The sequence below is a fragment of the Trachemys scripta genome, chromosome 3, assembly GCF_013100865.1.
Source record: "Trachemys scripta elegans isolate TJP31775 chromosome 3, CAS_Tse_1.0, whole genome shotgun sequence".
In the NCBI taxonomy this organism is placed as follows: Eukaryota; Metazoa; Chordata; order Testudines; family Emydidae; genus Trachemys; species Trachemys scripta.
In genome coordinates, this window is record NC_048300.1 from 175,531,505 (window position 1) to 175,549,002 (window position 17,498).

The following is a 17,498-nucleotide window of genomic DNA, read 5'->3' on the forward strand; positions in this document are numbered from 1 at the left end:
AGATGCTTAAGACAATTAATATTAACAACAAGGGGGGAGATTCTTGGGCCAGAATAGGGAAAAAACAGGTTAATGAATATTTAGATAAGTTAGATGTAAGGCTTTTGACACAGTCCCACATGATGCTCTCATAAGCAAACTAGGGAAATACTGTGTAGATGAAAATACCTTAAAGTGGGTGCATAACAGGCTGGGGCCCCCTTTCATTATGATATAACATTTAATTCATATTTCAAAGTCAGAAGGGACCTTGTGATCATCTAGTCTGATCTCCTGTATAATGCAGGGCAAAGAATGTCCCCAAAATAATTGCCAGAGCAGATCTTTTAGAAAAATGTTCAATTAGTATGTGATCATGAATTTTTTTGGCAGGAAAAATCTTATGAAGTTTCTCTTTCTCCTTTTGAACTGGAGTGGGAGATTTGCTGTTGACTGAAACGTGGTGGGAGAATTGGACCAGTGGAGGGGCAATGCACTTGCCCAATCCAACTACACAGGCCAGGCATACTCAATATTGAAAACAAAAGAAAGTGATGTAGTGGAGGAGGGATATGAAACAAAAGCTTGTCGATTTAGATACAGTTGGAGCATTATTTGGGAGTTGCAGAGTCTCAAGGTCTGACTGTGGTTTAGAATCCAACTGCTCTCTGGAGTTTTGGAAGTAGTTATCACTCTGAGTTGAGCGCTGCACTTCATTTTGCCTTCTAGTGTCTGTTCAAAAGTACAGCCACTATAAATAAGACTGGGTATTCCCATTCTGTGTGAAATCATTTCTTTTCTAACATGAAAATAATCCATTGCTGGAATCTAACAGTTTCTGGATTGTTCAGAAGTCTTGACAATATCAGATTTTTTTGACTACATGTATCTTCTGTATGCTTCTTTCCAGGCACAAACCATGAATTACGTTGGGCAGTTAGCAGGCCAAGTATTTGTTACTGTGAAGGAGCTCTACAAGGGATTAAATCCTGCCACGCTATCTGGATGTATTGATATAATTGTTGTACGTCAGCCAGATGGAAATCTTCAATGTTCCCCTTTCCATGTGCGCTTTGGGAAAATGGGGGTTCTGCGTTCTAGAGAGAAAGTGGTAAGAAAACAGAAGTCTTGTTACTTTTCTTTTGTTTTCTCAGTGTGTGAACTCATTGCATGTAGATACAGCGTATGTTAACAATGTAGCAGTCAAAGCTTTCATTAGAGGGTCTTTATAAAGAGCCTAAATTGTATTTTAAAGGTTCAGTTAAAATGGTTGATAATGCTTTTAATGCATAATGTGTAGACAGTTGATCATAATAACTACAAACCAAACTACAGTTAGGCAAATGTATTGACTGAAAATACAGTTTCCATGTCTACATTTAGACTTTTACTTGGAATTTCACAAGATACAACTATGGCTCATGTTATTTAACTTGATAATATTTATAGGATTGGGTTGGCATATTGACAAATATTTTAATTAAAGTATCTCAAGATTCCTCTCATTATAGCTAAACTTTAAAGTTTTGCAGTGGTTTCTGTTGAATAATGATCGATACATGCTCATGATGAAATACTTTCCATAATTGTTGCAAAATTCCTTTTCAATATGGCAAAAGGTTGACAGTAAAGACCTAGGTTAACATTAAGTTCTCATGGTTTTACACTAGGACCTTGTTGTTCATCATGTTTATTAATGACCTGGAAAAGAGGTGTGAATGGTGAGGTGGTAAAATTTGCAGATTGAATAACACACATAATTTTGCTAAGCTAGAGAAGGCTGTGAGGGACTTTAGAGGAACCTAACAAAGCTAGGAGAACTGGCAGACTCATGTCAAATGAAAGCTACTGGTGACAAATGTATGATAACACTGCTGTACAGCCAAAATGCTTCTGAAATAAATGTAGACAAACTTTACTAATTATGGGTCACCGAGAACAAAAATGATGCTTAAAATTGTTGATTGGCTCTAGTTTTCAAGATATGCTATTGGGTCAGTATATACGACCCTTGACTTGGGAATGGCGGAGGATAAGTGAGTTATAAAGGGAAGGGATCTCAATTTAAACCAGAAATGACTAAAATACATCTTTGACTGGATCTATGAATAAATCTGACTGGGTTTGGACTGTACTTACTTTATAGGCAAAACAATGAATGATGCAATCTGAAGCTGGTATTGCGTCATACATATGAATTGCATCATGTTATTCCTAGAAGTCATGGATGATGCAATCATAACGAAGCTTACATCACGCTGCTGAACAAATTGCCCTATATCAGCTCTAGAAATCATACAGTGTCGTGCGCTCTTATTTGTCAGTGTTTGATTTTGCAAAGGGACACATTTCTGTTTAGCCAAAGTGAGCAGAGATGCCTCGTACTTGTGTGAACAGTGCAGATAACTTCTGCTATGTTTGTGGTGAAGTGACTTTTGCATCACAAAAGCACAGTATAACCACTATGGTTAAGAGAACCTATCACCTTTATTTTGGCTGTAAAATTGGAGATCAGGACAAGAGGTGGGCCCCACACATATGCTGCAACACTTGTGCAACAAATCTTCGCCAGTGGTTGAACAGGAAAAGGAAATCTATGCCTTTTGCAGTGCCAATGATTTGGAGAGAGCCAACAGATCATACCAGCAATTGTTATTTCTGCATGGTGCCTCCAGTTGGGAAAGGTGTGTCAAAGAAGAAAAAGTGGACTGTGCATTATCCAAACATTTCATCAGCTATACGCCCAGTACCCCACGGAGAAGGACTGCCGGTTCCTGATGCACCAGAATCATTCTCACTTGAGTCAGATGAGGAAGAGGGGGAGGATGAAACTTCTGGTCCTGAACCATCAATGTCACAGGACCCACATTTTCTCCCATCCTCCTCCTCTGAACCATACCTCATAACACAAGGTGAACTGAATGACCTTGTCAGGGATTTGGAACTACCCAAGAGTAAGGCAGAGCTGTTGGGCTCCAGACTACAGTAGTGGAATCTCCTGGCAGGTGATGTTAGGGTTTTCATGTTCCGTGACCGTCAAAAGGATCTTGTCCCATTCTTCTTCATGGAAGGTAATCTTGTAGCCTGCAACAACATTGATGGTAGCCCTCAACATCGTTCACGATCCAGATGAGTGGAGACTGTTCATTGATTCATCGAAGACGAGTCTTAAAGCTGTTTTACTGCATAATGGCAATGTTTTGCCATCAATTCCAGTTGGTCATGCAGTCCATATGAAGGAAACCTATGACAACATGAAACAACTTTTGAGGTGCATAAACTATGCCCAACATCAGTGGCAGCTTTGTGGTGATTTGAAGGTTGTTGCTCTCTTGCTTGGTCTGCAGACTGGATACACAAAGTACTGCTGTTTTCTCTGCGAATGGGATAGTCGTGCAAGAGATTCCCACTACATCAAGAAAGATTGGCCACTCCGACAGTCATTGGAGCCTGGGAGGAAAAGTGTTCAGCATCCGCCACTTGTTGAATCAAGGAAGATTTTGTTACCACCCTTACACATCAAGGTGGGTCTGATGAAGGACTTTGTCAAGGCCATTGACAAAACACAAGCAGCTTTCAAGTACCTCCGTGGAAAATTTCCAAGGTTAAGTGAAGCTAAGATAAAGGAAGGTGTCTTTGTTGGTCCTCAGATTCGTGAACTTCTTCGAGATGATGCATTTGACCATGCACTGTGTGACAAGGAAAAGACGGCATGGAAAGCCTTCCAGTTAGTGGCAATAAATTTTCTTGGAAACAACAAGGCAGACAACTACAGGTTGTTGGTGGAAAACCTCCTCAAGGCATACAAAAGCCTTGGTTGCAACATGTCACTAAAGATACATTTTTTGCACTCTAGATTTTTTTCCACCGAATTGCGGAGCAGTGAGCGACGAGCACGGCGAGCGATTTCACCAGGACATTGCAACAATGGAGAAACGCTATCAGGGCAAATGGAGTCCATCAATGCTTGCAGACTATTGCTGGACAGTGACAAGAGATGCTCCTTTTAATGAATACAAGAGACAAGCCAAGAAGCGCCGAGTAGACACTGAATAGGACTAAACTATGTACATAATAGCTTTTTGCCTTTTTGTTTCATAATAAATTTTATTTATATAACCCTTTTGCTGATTTTTAAAGTGTTACATAAACAGGACAGGTGAAATATTATCATGTAAAGCAACCATAAACACATGAAAAGACCTAGGTTTACAATTTATGATTAAAACTCTACTATCTACACAATATACATAGACATAAAATGTAAAAACTCGAATATCTTAGAAACAGTAGCCAAACAGTAGCCATATGTTAAGTGTCATATTTGAATTCAGCACATCAAAATACATAATAAATAGCACATTTTATCTCTGAAGCAGACGACTTCTCAAAAATTGTAGACCAGTGTAATTTGTACTACTTACAGTTAATTTAGAACCTAAAATGTGTGTAATCGCTCAGGAAACTGACCTGAGTGTCATTGTTGATAGCTGAGTGAAAACTGTTGCTCACTACTTTTTTGAGTCAAAAAGGAAAAGTGGGTATAAAGAGTGGGTAGAAAATACTGGATAATGTCATTATATAAATCAGTTGGATGCCCTGGCCTGAAATACTGTGTTCAGTTATGATCACCCTAATCTCAAAAATGATATAACAATTAGAATGGGTGACTGAAATGATTAGAGGCATAGAGATGCTTCCGGCATGGAGGAGAGATTGAAAAGATTGGGGCTATGACAATGATTAAACAACAATGAATGGTGTGAAGATGGCAAATCAGGTTTTTCTATGTCTCCTTTATCATAGTGCCAAGACAGGGGCATTTAATGAACTCGAAAGGCAATACATTTACAACTGATAAAAGGAAATTCAGACAAATTGTACATTGAGTGAAAATGTGATACTTTTGGTCAAAAAGTATCACATTTATCACCGAGGTCAAGAGCTTAGTAGGATTTAAAATAGATTAGAAATTTATGTGGCTAATGCAACATTGTAGGGAAGCAAAGACTCACCGGCACCGCCTGCTGGTCATCCTGGGAATTAGCTCTTGTCCAGCCCATAGCGCCCTCTGCAGGCCGGTGTCTTGCCTGCCTTAGGGCCCAGTGTCCCTCCCGGATCCCGGTGCCTTTTATCTCAGGGTTCTGCCCTGCAGTACCCCCCACTCTGGGTCTCCCCTCCCAGGGGAATCCCCAAGCCTCTAAACCCACCTTGCCTCAGTGGCTACTGCCAGTCGTCATCTAGCCCCCTCTCACTGGGGCAAACTGCAGTCTGTAAACACCACTCATCATTGGCAAGGGGGTAGTACCTGCTGCCTTTGCCTATCCCCAGGCTGCCCCTCTGCAGCCCCCAGTACCTGTTTTGGCCTTTAACCAGGCCCACAGCTCCTCCTTTCCCCAGCCCTGTCCTGTCCTGTTGTTTCGTGTTCCATTCCGTGAGTTCCCAGACAGCTAGGTCCTTCTCCCTTCAAAGCTGGAGAGAGACTGACTCAGTCCCTGGCTCACAGCCCTTTATAGGGCCAGCTGTGGTCTAATTGGGGCGTAGCCCCAGCTGTGGCTGCCTTCCCAATTAGCCTAGCCTTTCATAGGAGCAGGGTAACTGACCCGTTACAAATATCTACAATTATATTAGATAAAACACAGAATTTTTTTATATGGGATAAAAACAGTCATGATTGAGGGTGCAAGCCAACCATTAATTAACAGAAACAACGAGGAGTCCTCGTTGTTTCTGCTGATACAGACTAACATGGCTACCACTCTGAAACCTGTCATTAACTAACAGAGGTTAGCAAGATACTGCCCCAATAGGCAGCTTTCCCCATAATTATCTACTATAGGTTTCTTTCACCTTCCTCTGAAGCATCTGACCAATGTTAGGGACAGGATAGACCAGTAGATGGAATTGAAATGGTAGTTCCTCTGTTCCTAAGATTGCTTTATTTTTATTGTTTTTTTCCTCCCAAGGTTGACATAGAAATTAATGGAGAACCTGTAGATTTGCACATGAAACTAGGAGACAATGGAGAGGCATTTTTTGTACAGGAAATGGACAATGATCAGGTAACGTCTAAAGATCATTTTAATTTGTCAACATTCTGGCGCATACACTGTGGCAGCGATTTTGAATTTAGGGCTTTTGTTTAAAAATATACCTCGATCCAGTATATGTTTAACTGGGTCATTCAGATAGTTGCTGTGCATTTTTTCTCATAGAGGAGTTTGGTACTGGATTAAATTAGCATTTCAGGTTTGACAGCTTGGCAAAGCCCATTGTCAAAGTAATAAGTAAGGCCCAAATGTGCATGTGTGTATGTGCATGTGCGCACAGGCACAAAAATATGCACACTTTAGCACACTCCAAATATCCGCAGATACATTGCCTAATGCACACTTGTGTCCTTTTAAACATGTGGTCTTAAAGTGTTCATGTTACTCATTAAAAAGGTCTGATTCTGCACCCATTACTCACACTGGATTCTACTTAAACTAGAACTCCTGTTGTAAGACTCTGTGATTAACTGCTATGCACTTTAAATGAGAGCCACACTAATGTTGATGACACTTCCCACAAGGTAGAGAAGGGGAAACCTTTTAAGGGTATTTGCTTTAGGTGTATGCGACAATTGTTTTGATTCTCCAGCATGAGACACATTTTTAAACCCCGATGTACCAGTTTAGTCCCATTTACTTCAGTTATGAGTTGCATCCATGAACAATCTTTCTCCCCACGTCTTTACATGTAAAGATGTTAGATGGTAGCAATCATTTCCAGATAAACAAGATTGCTAGGAAACTTTCCACATGTATTTTAGATGGGGGGTGTATATTATTTAGTGTATATTACCACATAAACAGAATCTTTGGGAAAGTTCTGGTCTCCCTGAAATCTTGACACTGTGTGATACAAGTCATACCTGTCACTGATGCAGAGGTTACTAGCCCCCTACTGTTTCCTGAGAGCAGTGTGATCTGCATGCAGACCATGGGGGCATGACCAGGACATAAGTTATGAATCTTCACTTAAGAAATAGTGGTTCCATCACATAATAAGCATTGAATTCTGCCCTGGGATGTGCCCAGTGCCTGCAAAGCTCCCATTCAACTGGAGCCTAAGCAATCATCTAATATATGTTCGACTTGCCTTGTGTGAAAAGCGAAAGGAACAATTGTGTTACAAGGCAGAACCCTAACTGAATGTGGAAGTGAATGTGCCTTCCAGGGTGCAGCATATGCTCCGCTGTGTACCTGGGTAGTTCCATGAGCCTTTTGTTGGGTGGGTGTGGCTCTGCCTCCTCCCTTCCTGTCCTCCTTTGGCCCTGCAGGGAGACTACAGCTTGTTGGGGCACACGGGAGAAGCAGTCTCTGTGTTCAGGGAGTGTAGGGACAGTCGTGCCTCTGGGTGGGACAGTGTGTGGAGGTTCTCAGGCCTCTCCTTGCATCCATGCTGGGTCCTGGCACAGTCTAGCCCAGTGTCTACATTCTGATGTGTTAACATTTGAGATGAGCCTGAGCCACAAGCTTTGGGTATGGATCCAGAGCAGAGTCTGCGGAAGTTTGGATCTAGGATTCTGGTTCAGGCCCATTAGAGAGACAGAGGGTGCTGAGCTATTAAGATGGATCAGACTTACCCCAAAATTCTATGTTGTTTGGTTCTTCTGATTCTGGCCTATATCTAGCATCAACTGGCTAGAGACATGGGCCAGTATTAGCTATACAGAAGAACCCCTTAGTGCAGGTATCCTCCCTTGCTTCCTCTAGGAGCTGCCACCCTGAATCCGTTTCCCCCCGGCTTGGAGCCTAGGGAGCACACATGGGGAAGGGGCACTCTGGGCCTGAGTTGTTTTGATAGTCAGTTGGGTTAATGGACAGAGACCATTCTGCTCAGATGCTAGACCTATATTTTTGACTGTGGGAGGGAATAATATACCCCCTGGTTTTGATTTCTTTGTCTTCAGGAGGTAATTCCTTACCACCTTGCTACCTCCCCCATTCTATCAGAGGGAGCTGCTCTGATGGAATCACAGCTGAAGAGGAACTTGATGGACAGGGTGAGGAACTTAGACTCCACTGGATCCTCACAGGTATCAATCCCCGGGCTTGCTTCCCAGTCTGCTATAGAAAGCTCCTCGATTTGTGTCTCTGTGAAGAAAAGAAGGAAGAGGAGGAGGAAATCTACCCATAAACTTGACAGTTTAAAAAGAGAAGTCAATGGAGACACATCAGAAGATGAAGAAATGTTTTCTATACAGATTAGTTCAGAGGAAGAGAATGAGCCCGTGGACAATATGAGGTATCATCATTTATAATGCAGATCTAATGCCAGATTGAAAGGATTAAATGTTTCTTGCATGTATTACACAGAGAGGGGACTCGGTGTTTTTCTGGGTGTGTGTGTAAAAATGTCCTTCTAAATTAATAACCAAACCCTGAAAACTAGTTATGAAATCCGAGAGACTTCTGGTCTGAAACCAACATGGAGAAAACCCCTTTTTAGTTTGGCTATTACTCCCTGGTAATGTATAGGTACAGGAATCTAATAGATACCCAGGATCAGAGCCTTAGCTAGTGTAAATTAGCATTCCTCCATTGATTTCAGTGGACCTACACTGATATACACCAGCAGAGAATTTGACCTATACTGTATCTTGTGTCCATACAGTGGATAAAACATTCTGATGATTAATCCAGAATATCCAGATCCACTAATTACTGGAGCTATCATTGTGCAAACCCCATAGATCCTGAAGTTACAAGCATGGAGATCCAACTGCTCTGTGGGTCCTTTCTTGGTCCCCTTTGTTCAGCTCTGCAGTTGGCTCTCCCTTGTTTTCCTCTCCCTACCTGTGTTTCAGAGCAACAGTAGCTCATGGATGCATTTCGGCTTTGAAATCTGGCAGAATAGGAGGGAGGCTTGTGATGTACAGTGATTACTGCTTCGGATTTATCACCTCCTACTGTACGCACGTCCCACCCCCCATACATCTACTCTGAACCAGAAAAGCTCCATCTCCACAGTCTGTGTACAGAAGGGATGTTGAGGATTCAGAGGGTGAGAGTAGCATGTAGCAGAGTCATTGCTTCCCCCTTCCATTGGCCCCCATCCACTTCTTCAGATTTCAGCTTCCCTCCAGCAGCACACATGGCTGAGGAGCATCTGGCGCTGAGAATGAGTTTTAACCTAGGAAATTGACAGCAAAGTGACCAGGAAAATGATATCTGTGGAACTATAGGGTGTGAGTCAGATTATGGTTTTCTCCCACAATTTGAATTTATACCAACATCTGGGTGTCTTCTTACTAGAACAGGGATTGGCAACCTTTGGCATGCAGCCAGTTTGTGTACCTGCCGCGTCTGCAGGTTCAGTCGATCATGGCTCCCACTGGCCACGGTTTGCCACTCCAGGCCAATGGGGGCGGCGGGAAGTGTTGGCCAGCACATTCCTCGGCCCGCGCCGCTTCCCCCAGTCTCCGTTGGCCTGGAGCGGCGAACCGTGGCCAGTGGGAGCAGTGATCGGCCGAACCTGTGGATGCGGCAGGTAAACAAACTGGCCCGGCCCACCAGGGTGCTTACCCTGGCAGGCCGTGTGTCAAAGGTTGCCAATCCCTGTACTAGAACATGTCTGCATTATTCTGTCTATTAACTGAGATATGAAGAAATTTAATATTCAAGCATTATTTTAACTTCCATTTTTTTTTATGCTCAGGATATCTGTTATGGATGAGTTTAGTGAAGAAGTATCTGAAATAAATGCTTCTGCAATCAGTATGCTTTCACAGTCTGCACCATACACCCGTTCAGATGGAGAGTGGTCACCCCTTCAGAGGTACAGTATATAGAAGTATAATATATAGTTTTTTTAAACAATCTCTCCTTCCTCACTTAGTCCTACTTGCTGCCTTCTCAAGTCTTGTTGAGTGAAGCATTGTCATTATACTAGATGAATACCTTCTACAGTTGAATATGCAGTATTGTTGTAACCATGTCAGTCCCAGGATATTAGAGAGACAAGGTGGGTGAGATAATATATTTTATTGAACCAACTTCTGTTAGTGAGAGAGACAAGTTTTTGAGCAATACACAGCTCTTCTTCAGGTCTGGGAAAGGTACTCCCAATGTCACATTTTCATTTAGCTATGATGCTGGGAGAACCTTTCTCAGACCTGAAGAAGAGCTCGGTGGGGCTTGAAAGCTTGTCTCTGTCACCAATAGAAGTTGGTCCAAAAAAAAAGATTGCCTCACCCACCTTGTCTCTACATTTGAGTTCTGACAGTATGCGACAGCGTTAGGGCAACTCTACTCTCACTTCAAATGTGGACTATGCTGTGTTTGAACCCTATAATATTTGTTGCCTTAATATGGTCACATGCCCAGTGCTGATCTTTGAAGTTGGGAATCGTGCTGCCCTAAACCAAAAATTCATTTGTCCAGAAACAATGATCTAATCCTGAAGCAATTACTCACATGTATAGTAACACTGATGGAACTTGAATCCATGCTACACAGAAAGACTTTAGTGAATTTAGTCATGAGTCTATTTTTTTTTTTACTTTTTTTTTTTACCTACCAAGAACTTGCAAGATTGCGCCCTAATATGTAAAAAACCAAGATTCTTTATGATTCAAGAAAATAAGCTTCCTTTGTCTATTTCAAAAAACTATTTCTTTAGTTATAAAGGTGACTATAACATGGAATGTTCATTATAGATAATAAACACATATACATACAGCATACTATATACTTATATTCCTTATGCATTTCTTGTTTAATACTCTTTGTGTACACACAGTGTGGGTGTGCATACATTAGAATCAGTGTGTCAATTTGGATTGCATTTCTTCCTCCTGAAAGCTGTTCAGTTGACGTCAGACAAGTCCTCTTTCCGCATGTCGCAATGGGGTTCCAATGAAGTCTATTTCTTGGTGACTTGGTGGCTAGTTTGAACTGTATGCTACCTTTGTTCTTCTTGATTGCAATACTTAGATTTTGAAAACTTGAGATGTACAGTCCTGTTTTCAAATGACCTTTGAGTGCCTGAAGAGCTTGTGTTAATGAGCACCTATTTTGAATAATGACACCCAGTTTTTCTCTCTTTCAATGTATCGTGCTATCCAGTAAGCCTATAGATTGCACAGGGCCATCCTCTCATCTCACTGTTCCAGCAGATGGAGGCCTATCTAGTTCTTGTCCTCATCAATCCTCTCACTTTCCTGCTACAGACAGGTAGAGGAGTTATTCTCCCTCTCTTGGGATGTGCGATTAATCCTTTAACGCATTAACAGTATGCAAATTTTGCCTAACTTACAAAGCTGCTTATTACTAACCTAGACACTTGGGAGGAAAATGCAAGATAGCAGAATTTCCTTTACTTACCTCCTACCTGGACTTTGAATGTAGGTAAGTTGCACAGAGAAGCCCTGAATTGCACTATGATGGGTAATATAACATCAGTATAATGAGAAAAAGGATTAGAAAAATGGAAAAAAGACCAAGAAAACATCCAAGGACAAATGATCCAGCTCCTCGGCTGGTGTTAATTGCTGTAGTTCTATTGAAGTTAATACAGACGTTTCCTTTTGGGCTTTCTGTAGTTTAATTAAAAAAAAAAAGTCATTTTCATTTCACAGAAAGCGGGGCCTTCCTGCAGAGATTGCTTTCCCTCTTTGGTAACACAGTATTTTTTAAATGAAAAATCTAAAACCCCTCACAAGATGATGCTTAATCAGACAAGAGAGGGGGTGGCCTGGGTGAGGGAGTCTTTTTCTCTTGTCCTCCTATCTTCATTCTTTGGGTGGGGGATAGAAGCTTTTCTGTACTCGGAATGTAGGGGAGAGAGCATTTATAGAGAGGAAGGATGGTCCAGTGCGTAGGGCAATAGCATAGGACTTAGGAAACCTAGATTGAAGTCCCTACTGTGCTACGTCCTTCTTATGTAACTATGGGCAAGTCACTTATCCTCTCTGTACCACCATTCCTCATCAGCATTTAAATAACAGCTGATGAAGATATGGTAGTAGGCTGTCTTTCCCACACTTGAAGGTTTCCGCTGAGATGCCATCTTTCCCAGGAGCCTTGCCACTTGATAGCAAATCAATGGCCTTGCTTAGTTCTTCTACAGTGGGCTCCACATCTAGCTCTGGCATGACCTGTAGAGTTGGTATTTGGTCCAGTGATTCGTTGGTGATGTTTCTTTCTTGTGTGTATACCTCTGACTTCACAAAAGTCATCTTAGTGTGCCTACAACAGCTGGTGAATCGTGTCTACCCTGAATCAAAGTGCGGATTCTGGGCTGGAAGATCAACTATAGACTTGATATTTTCTCTGAGTCAACTCCAAGAAAAGTGCATAGAGCAAAACTGACCACTGTATATCGCCTTTGTGGACCTAACCAAAGCATTTGACACAGTCAGCAGAGCAGGTCTGTTTGTAATACTAGAAAAGATAGGATGCCCACCAACCCTGCTATGTCTTATATGTTCATTCCACAACAACATGATAGCAACTGGCCAGTTTGATGGATCCACTTTGGACAGCTTTGAGATGAAAAGCAGAGTGAAGCAAAGATGTGTTCTTGCCCCTACACTCTTTGGAATCTTCTTCTCAGTACTTTTGAACTGCGTGTTTAAGTACATGAAAGATGGAGTGTATCTCTACAAAAGATCGGATGGGAAACTCTTCAATCTATCATGACTTAACTCAAAGACCAAAGTCAAAAAGGTGCTAATCAGGGGACTTCTATTAGCTGATGATGCTGCCCACATAGCCCATGATGAAGATCTACTACAGGAACTCATGGACCACCTTTCAAGTGCTTGTCAGGCATTTACTCTCACATCAGCATTAAGAAAACTGTTGTATTAGGACAGAATGCTCCACAAGAGCCTTCAATTACCTTAAATGCAAACCAGCTATAAGTAGTCCAAAAGTCCAGCTATTTAGGTTCTACAGTGACCACCAACCTCTCACTGGATGAAGAACTAAATGTTTGCATTGGAAAGACTGCCATCACCTTTAGCAGACTAATTAAAAGAGCATGGAACAACTCAAAGCTTACCATCAAGACCAAAATGCTAGTGTATCAAGCCTGCATACTAAGCACTCTCATGTATGGTGGGGAAACATGGACAACTTATGCTCATCAGGAGAAAAGATTAAACAGTTTCCATTTATGCTGTTTACGCCACATACTCAACGCCAAATGGCAGGATAAAGTCACCAACACAGAGGTTCTTCAAAGGACAAATTTACCAAGTGTGACAGCCCTGCACAAGCAAAGATGACTGTGCTTGCTGGGCCATCTGAGTAGGCTGGAAGACGGACGCATACCCAAGGGCATGCTATACGGGGAGTTATCAGAGCGAACAAGGACAACAGGACGTCCCAAGCTTCACTATAAAGACACAGGCAAGCGAGATATAAAGGAATTTGGAATTGATCCTGACCAATGGGAAATCTTGGCAAGTGATCATAACAAGTGGCACCATCGTTTCCATCAGGGTATCAAACTCCATGACAGAAGCTGGCTCCTACAGCTTGAAGAGAAAAGAGCCCGTAAGAAGCCAGCAGCTCCCAATACATTTGCAATAACTGCCAAAGATCATGCAAATCTTGAATTGGATGATTCAGTCACATGAGACATTGCAAACCATCTATGTCATAGACGGCAATTCCCACCGTCTCTTGCAGACGAAAGGATGCTGACATGACAGTGATTAAAGTAAGGTTTCCATTCCTTATTGTAAAAAGAAGAACAGGAGTACTTGTGGCACCTTAGAGACTAACAAATTAGTCTCTAAGGTGCCACAAGTACTCCTGTTCTTCTTTTTGCGGATACAGACTAACACGGCTGTTACTCTGAAACATTCCTTATTGTGTAACATCAACAGAATGCTGGATATGGTTCAGTCATGGTTTAACCTGTAATAACTAATTGAAGACAATGGAATTTCACAAGTCTCACCAAGGGCGTAATTGGAAAACAGTGGGGTTGCACAGTGATAACAGGACCTAATTCAGCCTATGGAACCTTTATTACAGATGTTGATTTGAGAGAAGGAAAGAACTTATTTGGATCTCAGATCTCAGGCAGTCTTTGCCGGGTTGGTGGTGAAAAAGATGGAAGCTCTCAATGCCGTTTTACCATGTCATTTTTCCAAGCACAACACCACTTTAAATAATCAAAAACACCTCCCTCCTGTGCTCAAATGCATCTTTTCTAGGTCAGTGAGAAACAGAGTGATAAAGAGAACATCAGTTCCTTTTAGCATTTGATCAGGCAGCTAGTGTGCTGCGAATGCTGCTTATTCCCCTGTACACAGCCGTCACACTGTTCCCTTGTGGTCTCTCCATCTGTTTGTCGTATCCCCCGTCTCTTATCTAAAGCTTAGATTGTAAGTGCTTCAGCCTGAGACTCTATTATGATATCTGTTAGCACAGCACCTAGTATGATGGGGTCCTGCCTTCACGGCACTTCTGCAGTGCACATAACAAATGTCAAAGATAATAATAATTCACTAGTGTTTATTGTATGCCAGAGGAATTTCCCACTTTTGCTATACTGCCTGACCTGTTGGAGCACATCACCATGCTGTGATGGTAAGTGGACTATTTTGACAACTCTCAGTCTTATCCAAATATTTACTGCTTTAATGAAGTTCAGATCATGCTATATAGTTCCCTTTGTAAAAAATACTGTGCTCTTTCAGGCGTAGATTCTGTAACAGTTTTTTCTGGCTAAATTCAGTCTGTTTTGTGGGATTATAATTTATCCCCCCATAGTCTTCAACATCATTCTCTAATCTCCGCACCTCTCCCACTGAGATCTCACCCTTTCATTTATTTATTTCCCTTCTGACGTATACCTCCTAGCCTTGACGTTCATGTCATGATCACTATTTTTTAAAACATGGCCAGGATTCCTTTGGGAGCCATTAATGTTCTTGAGGTTACTGACCGATGCAAGACTTGCCTTCCTCAGGAGTTTAGTACATTACCTGAAGAATATTCCCAACCCCTTTCAAGAGAGAGAGCAAGAAATTAGAAGTGGGAAACGAACCTAGAAGGTCTCCTACATGGCAGGACACAATCACTAGATTACCAGTCTTACATGGTCTTTGTCTTGAATACGTCCAGCTCATCCCTGATTGAAGCATTCAAAACTCTGTCATTGCTCTGGCACTTAATTTGTCCCAATTCAGTAAAAAACAAAACAAAAATCTTTGAAGACAATATGCAATGTGATCATGAGCTTTGTTAGTCTTTTATCAAAATTGATTGTGACAGCAGCTATGTGCAGTGAACACTGTCTTAAGTAGCCACAACATGGCAAAAATATACAACATGAGGTGTGAAGGCAGAAGTATACACATATGAACTCATAAACATAGTTAGTGTCTTCATTAATAAAGAGAGGTCTTGGTCAGTGGTAGGAGCGGTTTGACATTATAAAGGGAACATGGTGTGTAAAGAAAAAAGTCCTTGAGTTTGTCATTGTAAGCCCAGGGGAAGTGCTGAGGTAGGAGGATTTCCACATCACAGATCAGGGTATTTAAATTCCTGGTGATTTTTCATATAATTCTGCCAGGCTCAATCCCTATCCATGTGGGGAGGAGTTCTCTCTTCAATTGAGTAACCTCATGGCCCAAAAAAGACTATGCACGTCCATGGAAGAGGAAATCCTTTCCAAGCAGAGCAGTGGTAGTATGCTGCAAAGAGACAGTGCATTTGCATTATATGCTTACGTTCTTTCTCAGTCTTGGAGTCTCATAAAGTCTTTTCTTTTTTTTTATGGTTCTAAAGGCACAGTGTGTTGCAGAGCTGTGCTATGTAGCTTTTTGCTTCCCAGTGCCCTTGTGCAATGGAATCATGGTAGATTTGGGACTTCTGTGGACAGAAAGAGGTCCGAGGCTTTCACTCTAAGGGAGTGACAGCTCACCTCAGAATGCTAAGAACACCAACCCCAGCTTGCGATTTGTAGATGGCATGGGAAACTAACCTCTGCATAATGTTCCAACCAATCTAAGTAGTAGGACTGCTTTAACATCTTTTTTTGTGTGCAAATAATGCAATATTTCTGGTGCATGTTTACATTTCTGATTTGATATTACAGCACTTAAATTAAGAGACCCAGACATTCCAAACATTCTAATTATAATTCTTGTGCACTTTTTAAAGTCATATTAGTGTTTGTGTGTTAATCTACAAGGGGAGCTCTATAGAAAAGAATTTTGGAATGTGGACATCTTTTGCCATCTAAAATTAAGTTTTATTATATCTAAATTGCATTTAAGCAAAGCCAGACATTTACAAAATGAAATACTGAATATATATGCACTTCATTGTGCTCGTGTGAAATGCCTAGTAGATACAATATGTGTTCTTGTTTTTTTGGGGGGGAGGGGCGGGGGGGAATAAGGGTGGATTAGTAGGATTGCTGGGTTCAAGTCCTAACTCACCTACTGATATACTGTGTTCCCTTGGGTAAGTCACTTAGGGACAGATTTTCAAAGGTAGTTAGGTGCCTAAAGATGCAGATACATACCTGGGTCTTGATCAATGGAAGCTAGGAGCCTAAATACCTTTGTGGATGTGGGCCCTAGTGGAATTTTCAAAAGTGCATAGATGCATAACTCCCATGAAAATCCCACTAGATGCCTGTTTGCATCTTTAGGCATGTAAATATCTTTAAAAATCATAATCTCCCCATCTGTAAAATGATGAGATTGTGATGAGCATTGATTAATGATTGTAAAGAGCTTGGAAATCAATAGGAAAAAGTTTTCTACAGCAAGGATCCTTGCAAATGTGCTGGTTTTCTTAAATAACTAATTACTTGTAGCTGGAGGAGCTGAGCATTTGCCATGTTTAAGGTATTTCCTATAGCAAGCACAGGAAACTACATGGGCAAAATACAGATAATTAGATAACTGTGTCTATTTATCAGAGGGAAAATTGTCAAGTTTTAAGATCTGCCATTTTGCTAGTGCAAAGTAATTGTTATCTGACAACAGACAGACTAACAAAGCTCAATCTATTTAATTGATCTAAGAAAAGGTTAAGAAATGACTTAGTCATGACAAATTCAGATTAGAATTAAAAAACACATTTTTAATAGTGAGGATAATTAGGGTTACCATATTTCAGCAAGCAAAAAAGAGGACGGGAGGAGCCCCGCCCTAGCCCCGCCCCTGCCCCTCCCACTTCCCGCCCCCCCAGAACCCCCAACCCTCCCCCCCGTTCCTTGTCCCCTGACTGCCCCCTCCTGGGACCCCTGCCCCTAACTGCCCCCCAGGACTCCACTCCCTATCTAAGCCTCCCTGCCTCTTGTCCCCTGACTGCCCCAACCCTTATCCACACCCCCACCCCCAGACAGACCCCTGGGATTCCCACGCCCTATCCAACCACTCCCCACCCCCTGACAGCCCCCCCCAGAACTCCCAACCCATCTAAACTCCTCTGCTCCCTGTCCCATTGACTGCTCCAATCCCTCTCCCCACTCCTGCCCCCTGACAGCCCCCCCCC

At 41.9% G+C, this 17,498-nt stretch overlaps 1 protein-coding gene across 6 annotated transcripts in view; it reads left to right on the top strand.

Moving 5' to 3' along the window:
* LPIN1 (lipin 1) overlaps positions 1-17,498 on the top strand; it is a 101,133-nt gene that overhangs the window by 51,062 nt on the left and 32,573 nt on the right. For 5 of the 6 annotated variants that reach the window (XM_034766524.1, XM_034766523.1, XM_034766526.1 and 2 more), the window contains 5 exons: positions 890-1,090; positions 5,946-6,041; positions 7,937-8,271; positions 9,685-9,804; positions 11,094-11,201. In XM_034766524.1, coding sequence (XP_034622415.1) covers positions 890-1,090; positions 5,946-6,041; positions 7,937-8,271; positions 9,685-9,804; positions 11,094-11,201 — 860 coding nt within the window. The remainder of the gene's footprint in view (positions 1-889; positions 1,091-5,945; positions 6,042-7,936; positions 8,272-9,684; positions 9,805-11,093; positions 11,202-17,498) is intronic. The other variant, XM_034766525.1, reaches the window with a different exon arrangement.